Here is a 12,262-nt window from a genome sequence, read left to right on the forward strand (position 1 = left end):
ATTCAATAAGATCATGGCTGATCTTCTTGTGTTTCGATTTCCACATTGCCATCTAACCCCGATAACCTTTGATTCCCTTGCCTAACAAGAATCTATCTACCTTTGCCTTAACAATATTCAATGACCCCGCCTCCACCACCTTCTAAGGCAAAGAATTCCAAAGTTGCACAACACTCTGAGAGAAAAAAATTTCTTCTCATCTCTGTCCTAAAAGGGCAATCCCTAATTTTAAAACAGTGTCCCCTAGTTCTGGCCTCACCCACAAGAGGAAACTTCCTTTCAACGTCCACCTTGTCAAGGTCGTTCAGAATATTATATACTTCAATCAAATCACCTCTCACTCTTCTAAACTCCGGTTGAAACAAGCCCAGAATGCCCAGCCTTTCTTCATAAGACAACCCACTCATTCAATCTAGTGAACCTCCTTTGAACTGCCTCCAATGCATTCACATCCTTCCTTAAATAAGGAATCCAAAACTGCACAGAGTATTCAAGGTACAGTCTCATCAATGCCCTGAATAATTGAAGCATAACACTCCCTCTCGAGGGGTGATCTTTTTGAGACATACAAGATTCTGAGGGGCTTGACAAGATGTTGAGAAGACATGTTCACTCGTGGGGGAACATCGAACTAGGGGACATAGTTACAGAATAAGAGGACACTCATTTAAAACTGAGATGCGGAGGAATTTCTTCTCTCTGAGGGTAGTGAATGTCTGGAGGGTAGATCACTGAAAGTATTTAAAGAGGAGGTGGATAGATATTTGAAATATCGGTCACTTGTGGACAATGAGGATCTGGCACGTAAAAGGAGCTGAGGCCTGGGGCAGATCTGCCATGATCTTATTGAATGGGGAGGGGCAGGCTTGAGTGGCCTACTCCTTCTCCTCTTTCTTAAGTTCTTAATGGGAACTTGCTTTCCCTATCTCCTCTATCCAGACCCCTCGTGATTTTCAATACCTCTATAAAATCTCCTCTTAACCTTCTCTTCTCCAAGAAAACAGACCCAACTTCTCCAATCTATCTTTGTAACATTTCTAATTTTATTTCAGATTGTTTACAACCTCAGCATTCCAACACCAGCAGGCAGACCCTATTTACTCCATTCCAACACCAGCATGCAGACCCTATTCACTCCATTACAAAGATTGTCTACTTTCATCTACATAATACTATTTACCTCTAACCCTGCCTCAACCTGTCATCAGCCAAAAACCTCATTATTTCCTTTGTCACATCTAGACTGGATCATTCTAACGCTTTCCTTGCCAGCCCTCTATTTTCTCCCCTCGGTTCTCTATTAATTTCATTCTGTAAGCTAGTACAGGTCAAAGTCAAAACTCGGTTTATTTGCCCATCAGATTTCCTCCACGTTGGAAAGTATCTTATTTGTTTTATTCATGCACTGGATGTGGGTTTCGCTGGCTGGGCCAGCATTTATTGCCCATCCCTAGTTGCCTTCCAATCTCTATAGCCAGAATCTTTGGGTTGGCGAGCGGGGACGGGGCCCACTTGCCGACGCGTAAAATGATGCGCGGTGATGTCAGACATGCATCCCAATGTCACTGCGCGTCATTCAGTTCGGTGGGTGTGCAGCAGAGTCAGCTGCGCGCCCACCGAATTGTCAAAGGCCTATTAAGACCATTTAAATACTAATTAAAGTTATTAACTGAGCTGCCCATCCAACCTTAAGGTTGGCGGGCAAGCAAAGAGCTCAGGCGGCCTTCGCATTTCTCATGAAACCTCAGGCGGGATGAAGTTTCATGAAGGTTTTAAAACATGAATGAAAATTTTCAATAAAATTCATAGACATGCCCCTCTGTGCAGCTCTGTGCCTCAGGGAGATTCCTGCGCTCCTTCGCGCGCATGCATGAAAGAGCGCAGGCCCTGACTCAGCCTACTGACCACCACCCGCACAGGGAGCGCTCAGCACTTCCAGATGTGCATCACGCTGGGCAGGCCTTAATTGGCCTACCCACGTAAAATGATCGGCTGCTCACCCGCACACGCCCATTCCTGGCCAACACCGCCCCCCCCACCCCAGATGGGGAGAAAATTCTCCCCTACGTTTCTAAGAAAACTCAGCAGTAGTCAGAAGTCTGTTGTACTCTTGAAATTGTGTAAAAGCACTTTCTTTTACATTTGAATAGCTAAAAAGATTTGCAATACAACAATAATTTCAAAATATTTGTAGGGAATCATTAGGGAAGAACAATGCACTAAAAATGCAAACCAACACACCAATCAGCTTTGCCACTGATACGTTTAAGTCAGTCTACCTTCCATCAGAATACTTAGGTTTTAGCTATCACTTTTTCCTTTTTTTCTGTTTACCCAACCTTCTCTGATTTTAGTTGAAATTTTTTCATGCATTCATACCTTAAACCATTTAACTTCTGCATTGGCTCTTGAGAGTTCACATTCAAAAATAACTTTGTCTTTCTCTGGAACTTTGATATCTTCTAAAGCTTTGGAAAAAGTCACTGGAGGCTCTGTTTAAACAGAACAAGAATAATTTGCAACTGGTACAAGGCAAATTTTTAAAGTTGCACCTCTAAGTATTTATAAAATTGCATTCAATCATTTCAATGTTAGCAGAGTGACAACTACTCTATTGTTTAAGTTTTAAACCAGCATTTGGATATTCTACACCTACTGTGTCATTAGATGCTAATACCATTATTGCAGAGTCATCATTACATCCAGGGATTTAAGGTCAAACCTATTCCAATAGTCAAACTCAACCTGCCCCCAAAATTGTTCTTCCTTCTCAAGGAATGCTTAGACACATCAGTAGGCGAAGAGTTACGTCACAAATTTCTTGTAACAGAACCTGCCACTCATTTTTGCAGAGTTGTATGCTTTTTCCTTAAGTTTGATGCTTTCATTAACATCTTTAGTTAACCATGGATGGTGCGTCCTCCCCTTAGAATTTTTCTTTATAATAGGAATGTACTTACTCTGAATACTCTGAAATATCTCATTAAATATCTGCCACTGCTTCTCTATTGATCTATCCTCTAGCCTAGTTTCTTATTTCAATGCCGCTTTCATCCCCACATAGTTGCCCTTATTTAGGTTTAAGATACTAGTCTTAGACCCGCTCTTCTCCTTTTCAAACTGGATGCAAAATTCAATCATATTGTGGTCGCTGCTACCTAGGGGTGCCTTTACTCTGAGGTCATTAATTAATCCTGTCACATTACACAATATCAAGTCTAATGTAACCTGCTCTCTGATTAGTTCCAAAACATGCTGCTCTAAGAAACTATCTCAAAAGCATTCTAAGAACTCCTCATCCAGGCTACTACTGCCAATCTGATTTTTCTAGTTTGTGTGTAGACTAAAATCACCCATGATTATTGCTGTCCCTTTATCACAAGCACACGATATTTTCTCTTGAATACTTTGTCCTACACTGTGGCTACTGTTGGGGGGCCTGTAGGCCATTCCCATTAATGATTTTTCCCCCTACTATTCCTCATCTCCACCCAAGCTGATTCTACATCCTGATCTCCTGAACAAAGGTCATTTCTAACTATTGCACCAATGCCCTCTTTGATTAACAGTGCTACCCCTCCACCTTTACCTAGCTTCCTATTCTTCTTGAATGTCACGTACCCTTCAATATTAAGGACCCAATCTTTGTCTCCGTAATTGCTATCAGATCATATTTATTTCGTTCAATGTGGGCCATCAATTCATTTACTTTGTTATGAATGCTATGTGCATTCAGATAGAGAGCCTTCAATTTTGTCTTTTTGTTACCTTTGTAGCATCTAATCTTGAGTGTTGATGTATTCTTATGTTTTTTTGTCTGTCCCTCCCTGCCATTCTCTGACTCTCATTTCTCATATTACTATTTTGCTCTCCTGTCCTGACTCTAAACCTTAAATTGCTACCCCTGCCCAAACTTAATCCTTCACCCCTCTTATTTAGTTTAAAGCCCTCTCTACTTCCCCAGTTATGGGATTTGCGAGGACACTAACCCCAGCATGATTCAGGTGTAAACCGTCCCAACGGTATAGCCCCCACTTTCACCAGTACTGATGCCATTGCCCCACAAACCAGAACCCACTTCTCCCATGCCAGTCTTTGAGCCACGCATTCGTCTCTCTAATCTTATTTGCCCAATGCCAATTTGCACGTGGCTCAGGTAATAATCTAGAGATTATTACCTTTGAGGTTCTGCTTCTTAATTTGGTACCTAGCTGCTCATACTGACTTTGCAGAACCTCCTTTCTAGTTCTTCCTAGGTTATTAGTATCTATATGGACCATGACAACTGGATCCTCCCCATCCCACTGCAATTTCCTCTCCAGCCCTGAGCAGATGTCCCAAACTTTGGCACCGGGCAGGCAACATAGCTGTCTGGACTCTCGCTCTTTGCTGCAGAGAACAGTGTCAATCTCCCTCACTATTCTATCCCCTGCTACCACTACATTCCTTTATGCTCCCCCCGCTTGAATGGCTTCCTGTACAACAGTGTCATGGCCAGCCAGCTCATCCAGCTTGCAGACTTTGCTTTCATCCACACAGGTTGTGAGGACCTCAGACCTGTTTGACAATTGCAAATTCTGAGGCTCCTCTACTACTGTCTGCTCGGTCCCACTATCTTCCTCACTGGCAGTCACATCCTCCTGTCCCTCACTGCTGACCAAAACAGATGATCCTATTCTAAGAGGTGTGACTGTCTTCTGGAAAAAGTATCCAGGTATTTCTCCCCCTCCTTATGTTGCACAGTGTCTGCAATTCGGCTTCCAGATCAATAATCCTGATCCAGAATTGCTCAAACCCCTTACCCTTCCTGCAGACATGTTTGTCATGGATCACCTTGGCATCCAAAAGCTCCCACATCTCACAGCTGCAACATAACACCTGTCCTGCCATTCTAACTTATGTTATTTAATTTACATAGGAAGAAAGTAGTTAAAGTATGCTACAATTTACTGTGTTTATTGAATGCTAGTACCAGTGACAACTAAGGTTATATGCTTCTTAACAACAAGGTATGTCTTCGCACTCTTTTATCCTATGTCTTCAGTCTCCACGCGCTCTTTTATCCTGTCATCTTGGTGTACAGGGGACAATTTCAAAGTTTGCAGATGATACAAAACTTGGGGAGTGTTGTGAACTGCGAGGACAGTGTGGAACTTCAAGAGGACATAGATAAGTTGGTGGAGTGGGCAGATGGGTGACAGGTGAAATTCAATGCGGAGAAGTGTGAGGTGATGTATTCTGGTAGGAAGAACATGGAGAGACAAGTTAAAATAAGGGGTGGAATTTTGAAGGGGATGCAGGAATAGAAAGTCTTGTGTGGATTTGTGCATAGATCATTGAAGGTGGCAGGACAGGTGGAGAGAGCAGTTAATAAAACAGATAGTATCCTGGGCTTTAGTAATAGAGGCACAGAGTACAAGAGCAGGGAGGTTATGCTGAATTTATATAAGACGCTCATTAGACCTCAGTTGGAACATTGTGTACAGTTCTGGGCACCAGATTATAGGAAGGATGTGAACACACTGGAGAGTGTGCAGAAGAGGTTTACAAGAATGGTTCCAGGGATGAGAAACTTCAATTATGAGCATAGATTGGAGAGGTTGGGACTGTACTCCTTGGAGAGAAGAAGGCTGAGAGGAGATTTGATAGAGATGTTCAAAATCATGAGGGGGCTGGGCAGAGTAGATAGGGAGAAGCTGTTCCCACTCATACAAAGATCAAGAACGAGAGGGCACAAATTTAAAGTGACTTGCAAATAAAGCAAGTATGTGTGCGAAAAAACTTTTTCACATAACGAGTGGTTCGGGTCTGGAGTGCACTGCCTGGAAGTGTGGTGGAGGCAGGTTCAATCAAGGCATTCAGGAGGACATTAGATGATTATTTGAATAGAAACAATGTGTAAGAGTACAGGGAAAAGGCAGGTCAATGGCACTAGGTCATAACATTCATTTGGAGAACTGGTACGGACTTGATGGGCTGTAGCAGCTCCACTACAAACAGGGATGCAATTTCAAAATGGTCCAAGAATCATTCAGCAGCTGGCTGCAAATTCAAACTGCAGACTAGGTACATAGGCATCCTAGTAGGGAGGTGATGCTAGGAACTCCCTGCCAGTAATAAAATTAACACTTTAAACAAAATCAAAGAAATTTAATGAGATCATTTTCTTCTATAAAAAGTATTTTGATGCCCCATAGTATTTTCTTGCCCTTTAACACAAGGTTTACCTGTTACAATCAGTCTTCCAGATGTGCGTATGTCTTCAGCTTTGAAACTAACCAGCCCTGAATCTTCAATCTTCAAATTGGACAATGTCAGGGCATGCTTCTTGCCCAATGTGGTAATCCTGCAATTGGCTCCTGATTTCATTCTGACATTGTCCTTCAACCAGGTTGTTTCCACATCTTCATGGGACAGCTCAATTTCGAAAGTGCAAGTTCCTCTCTCATGTACTTTCATTTCTCCCAATCCTTTGATCAGTTTAATTTTTCTCACTATTTCAACAAAAAATTGTTATTAATATTCTGAGCAATAAGTCATAAGGAAAGAAAGCTTAATTTATTGATGCCATCGTTAGTTTGATACCTTCGTTAAACTGTATCTGGTATCACTGAGAATTGAGACAAAATGGGATTTATGAGACCAGCTTTCCAGAATATGCTAATTTTGTTCCTGTTTGCATACTTTTCATTCTCTCCATCTATCAGCTTTGTTGGCATGCTCACCCTGATTAAGAGTGTATATCAGGAATGCCAGAGCCATTAATCTTTGACGGAAACTTACATGTAATCTATGGATCATTACATAGGGCAGGATTTTCATGTCAGGGAAGGTAAGGGAATCAGGAGACAGAACTAATCCCATGTCCTGTTCCCGCCTCCATCTCAAGAATGCCGGGAAGCGAGATTTTCCAGGAGTCCAGACCTTAAATGGCCTAGATGGAGGCAGGTCAAGTCCAGAGCGCACAGGTTAAAAGGCCGGCCTCCATTCACTGAAAAATCTCAGCCGTTGCTTCTGCATCAATCAGTGGCTCATCTATATATAATTGAACCTGACCACTTTAAACCCCTCCTCACCCTATCACCTCACTCTTCTCCCCTCATCCAATCCACTTTATGAAGTAAACAAAGTCTTCAAACCAGCTGAATAAAATGTATATATTTATAAAATTAGGCAGTTGGATTGTAATCAAGAGCTCATAAAATTCCTCAAGTAAACAGACTTCAGAACTAGCATGAATACATAAAAGCAATGGGAAAAGATTACACATTTACATGTTGTTATTATACTAGGCTACCCTTTCAATAGTTTGAAATGTACATCTTTTTATCCATTATATGAACTTTTTTTATCTCATCTGAAAATGTTTCCATTTTTACAATGTTGATCTTTTACTTTATAGCTTGCCAGATAGCAAAAGTAACAATCTGGCAAACACATTGTTTAATGGATAGCTACATCTTCCAGTTGTAGCACTGTCATGACTCACCTTACTGAACACAGGTACAACTCATGCTACAGAATTTCATGATGAACTGTAAAGGTAACAAAACCAGTTTACTTAATTTTTAAAACTCTACCCACTTCCAATCAATAGCTCACACTCTGTGCAGCTGGTACAAAGCCTGACAACTGCTAAGGTCTGGCCACCTTCATGACAATTAACAGTTCACCAGGACGGGTTTTTAATGAGGCCACAATGCTGTCAGCTGCCTCCTTAAAAGGAGCAGGTGGGTTCCTGGGCCCCCTCCCTCATACACCCTCATTAAAATGACAGATGGTGGAAACATAGGTGGCACACCCAGGTGTGCCACTTGGTGGGCATTTTTTTCTGGTCCTGCCTCTGTTTGTTCCTGATCAGGACAATGAAAATCCAACCCATAAAGTTTCAATCAATTTTAATTTGCATGCATTCAATTTGTAGCCAGTAATAGATATTCATGTTTTCATTAAAGATTTATCTAACAATGACAATGACAAAACACCAGGTCCACAAGATTTAAACAGGCCAAACAAAGGAGGAATATAAATATCAAGACAAACTCTAGCTCTGTGGCCTGATTGGCAGGGCTTATCATTCCATAGAGCCCAAGGGTGGTGTGGACACCAACTATTGTGAGAATGGAATTTTCTATATATTTTTGGGGAATATTGTGTTATTCTGTGAAGAAGGCTGTGTGTCTGGGTGTGTGTGTATAAATGATTTAATTAAGCTGGGGAAAAGTTACTAGGGATAGGTTGTCTGGGAGGTGTAAGACATGAAAGGATTAAGGCATTAAGTTTGTGCATTTGTAGTGAGATTGTAGGGAGTCTGAGGTACAAGTGAACAGGTTGGATATAACATTTGCATTTTTAGATAGGTTGAAAGTTCAGTTGAATATCAAAGGAAGTCAGAGGTAGCAAGAAACATGTTTGCATCTTACATGGGTAAACAGAAGAGGGCTTATTACATTTTATTAACCTGAAAGCAGAGACAAAATAGAAACATGGAAGATTTTATATTGGAAGGATTTGAGTTTCAAAGAGGTGTGAGAACAATGGAATCTGAGATGAAAGGGGGTAAAAGGTATTTTAGAATTATTGTGGAGAGCCTAGTGGTTGGCTGTTGGCGGTATGAGAAAAAGCAGTTTGAATCAGCCATCCAGTCAAGCCAGAAATATCTTGGGCTGCAAATAGCAGTCTTGTTCTGAAGTATTGGATTTCTACAGCATGGAGAAAGAGAGTTTAAGAGGTTATGTGGTATGCCTTTAGTAAAGCTACAGCAATTTGCCTTGGGTAATATTAGTGCATTTTTACAGTTAAATGACTATAAGGGAATGTTGCCTGGGAGTCTTTTTGGGGGAATGTTTGCAAGACTAATTTTAACTGTGTAACTGTAATCTTGTGTGCTTAAGTTTTCTTTTCCTCTTGTTAATAAAACTTCTATACTTTAAAAATCCAAAAGTGGTACTAGACTTCTTGCTGCTGAGATCAGTTTGTTTTCAGAACACAAAAAAAGGTATGACCCATAAGCCAAGTTTCCTTCTGGGATTTGGTTTGCTCAGCAATTAGTATCTGCTTTGGTCATAACAATTCATAACAATGGTATGGTCTATCAATTCAGGCTGAACATTTAATTGAACTTGCAAGCATGCACAAAATATCTTAATTTTAATGTGAGCCTGCACTCTGAGAGTTATATACCAAACTAGTTAAGATACACCCTGAACTAGAATTTTCTCAGTGATGGACTTTCCACTGAAACTTCACTCTTGCCCATCAGTGTAACTCTGCCAAACCTAGCCCAGTTTTCCTCAGTGCATCTTCATTACATATTCATGGCAGACTCTGGGCTCTATTAGCACCCTTTGTAGGCAGTCTGCCTTTGGAGAAGCTGAAAATATAGTGTTGCTTCTGCACCTGAAAGAGACCATGCCAGCTCTTTCCTATCTGTTACAACCTAGCTCACTGTAACATTGGAGACTGGTGCTTCTTTACAGCATCAAGCCCACAATTTAAGGCTCTTCAGTTGAGATGTGACTATCTACATGTCATAAAGAACCACCAATGTTTTTTTGACATTGAGGGAATGTAGATTGAAGGCCACTATTTCTTCCTTTCTTCAGTAGTTTCTGAAGTAATTAGCCAATGATTTATACAATGGACTTTCATGGACTGAGAACCAGGTTTCAGAGAAGTAGGCAGCCTTGACAGTGAGTGCCATCAGCAGCAACTCTACATATTTAGACAGTATTTAATAATATTCACAAACCTCTTTAGGGCAGTGTGGTAATACAATGCAGTCATGTCTAGTAACAGTCCACTACAATAAGCATGTTTACCAGTTGCAGCCTCCTTGCCTTCATAGCCCTGAATACTATATGCAACTTAGCACCTGTATCAAGGCATTTTTACAGTACTCTTTACAATCTTTCCTTGTGCCACAAGTGTTCCTTTAGTCACTCAGTGAAGCAGTAGTTGACTGACATTACCAGCACCTGTTCCCATTCCACTAAAGAACATATTTTGAATGAGTTGCATTTCAAAAGTTGACACACTCAGTCACTTCATTCTCTCTACTTTCTTCTTGAAGGAGAAGTGACCCACAACTAAAGAGAAGGATAGATCATCTAAATCCCTCAACGTTCCTGTGCAAATTATCAGCATTCCACTTCAAACATCCTCCACACATGGAACTAGAACTTAAGACTGAAAGGACAGAAGAGTAGGAACCAAAGAGAGGCATGGTGGTCTTAGACAGTAGGAGGCTTGTCAGACTTGTTTCCATTTGTGATGTTTTGGTCACTAATAGCATCTGTACAGAATGATATGGAGCAAGATCCCTGTACTAAACATTAACAGAACGATAACCAAATTATTAATTGTAGAGGAAGGCAAAAGGAACTCCACACTAGTTCCCAAAGAATATGCAACGAAGGAACATGGAATAAAAGGAAAAGATGGGAAGTACAGAAAATAAAAGAAAAAAAAAGCCCAGTCTGCAAGGTAAAATTTTTTAAAATATTAAGTTAAATTAAAATAAGGCTCAAAAAATTGAAGGAAACTTTAGAAACTTAAAATATAGGACAGAATTTAATCAGAAGAGCATGGCTCCCAACAGCGAGACCAGAAGAGGGTGCCACTCCTGCTCACATGTTGGGGGCTGTAACGCATGCAATTATGATGAAACTTGTGATGCTAATTGTTTTCTACTTCTATCTTCCTTCGGTTCAGCGGAAAGAGCTGATTGATGAGTAACTGGTGAAACAATTAGGAATTAAGAAATTTATAACAATTGGTTGAAAGTGACACAAGCACTTAAGATGTACAGTAAATTGTAGTATACATGGAATTATTCTAAGTCAATTAAGAAAGTAACTAAATTAAATTAACTAAGGGCAGAATACTGCGCTTGTCGGGTGGGTGCACGTCCGATCCTAACGATCATAAAGTGACATGCGATAACGTTTGGCAAGCGTCCCGATCTCAACGCGCGCTCACGTGATATTTCTTTCGGCAGCGCATGCAGGAGTTAGCAGCACGCCCACCAACAAGTAACAGACATATTAAGGCCATTAAAGTTTTAATTAAATGAAATTTTTCGCTGCCTGTCCAACCTTACGGTTGGTGGGCAGACAAAAAGGCCAAGTGGCCTTTGGATTTTTTGTGAAACCTCATCCACAGGCGGGATAAGGTTTCATTCCGTGATTTAAAAAAATAAATTTTCAAATTAATTTCCAACATGACCCTGCTCATGTGGTTGAGTAACATGATGGGACATGTTATTAACATTTTAAAATTATTTATTTTTTATTTTCAAAATTCTTCAGCTCCCTGAGGCAGCTCTGTTGCTCAGGGTGCTTTTATTGCGCGTACCCCCATATGCATACGCACACTTTCGTGCTCGTGCTCCTCCCGTCCTCCAGCTGGGCAGCGCTCAGCACTGCAGCGCACGTTCCATGCTGGCTGGCCGTTAACTGCCCAGCCAGCATGAAATCCATGTCAGGGCCCGATCGCAGGCAGCAGTCGGGATCGCGGCCGCTCCCAGGCCCGCCCACCACGCCTGACCAATGCGGGTAAAATTCTGCCCTAAATATTGTAACAATGGCAGGACAGGGGTTGTGTTGCAGCTGTGGAATGCTCCTTTTTTACCCTTCCTGCCAAAATGGACAATTTCACATTTTCCCACATTATATCCTATTTGCCAGCAAGTAATTAGGAAAGCTATTAGAATGTTATTGTTTATTGTGAGGGGAATTGAATACAGAAGTAGGGAGGTTATGCCTCAGTTATACAGGGCATTGGTGAGACTACATCTGAAGTATTATATACAATATTGGTCTCCTTACTTAAGGAAGGACATAAATGGAAGCAGTTCAGAGAAGGTCTACTAGGCTTCTGGAATGGGAGTATTATCTTATAAGGAAAGGTTGGATAGGCTAGCTTTGTATCCGCTGGAGTTTAGAAGAATAATAGGTGACTGGATTGAAATTTAGAAGGTCCTGAGGGGTCTTGACAGGGTGGATGTGGTACGGGTGTTTCCTTTTGTGGGAGAATCTAGAACTAGGGGTAACTGTTTAAAAATAAGGGGTATCCCGTTTAAGTCAGAGATGAGGAGAACTTTTTTAGCTCAGAGGGCCAGGGTCTTTGGAACTTGCTTCCTCAAAAGCTGCTGAAAGCAGGGTCTTTGAAAATTTTTAAGGCAGAGGTAGATAGTTTCTTGATAAACAAGGGAGTGAAAGGTTATTGGGAGTAGGCAGGAATCCGGACTTGAGGTGACAAT

At 41.2% G+C, this 12,262-nt stretch overlaps 1 protein-coding gene across 6 annotated transcripts in view; it reads right to left on the reverse strand.

Annotated features, from left to right (window-relative positions):
• Positions 1-12,262, reverse strand: part of obscnb (obscurin, cytoskeletal calmodulin and titin-interacting RhoGEF b) — a 625,157-nt gene that overhangs the window by 475,635 nt on the left and 137,260 nt on the right. For all 6 annotated transcript variants that reach the window (XM_041184481.1, XM_041184479.1, XM_041184482.1 and 3 more), the window contains 2 exons: positions 6,228-6,494; positions 2,380-2,492 (listed from right to left, as the gene is read on the reverse strand). In XM_041184481.1, the coding sequence (XP_041040415.1) occupies positions 2,380-2,492; positions 6,228-6,494 (380 nt within the window). The remainder of the gene's footprint in view (positions 1-2,379; positions 2,493-6,227; positions 6,495-12,262) is intronic.

The sequence above is a fragment of the Carcharodon carcharias genome, chromosome 3, assembly GCF_017639515.1.
Source record: "Carcharodon carcharias isolate sCarCar2 chromosome 3, sCarCar2.pri, whole genome shotgun sequence".
In the NCBI taxonomy this organism is placed as follows: Eukaryota; Metazoa; Chordata; class Chondrichthyes; order Lamniformes; family Lamnidae; genus Carcharodon; species Carcharodon carcharias.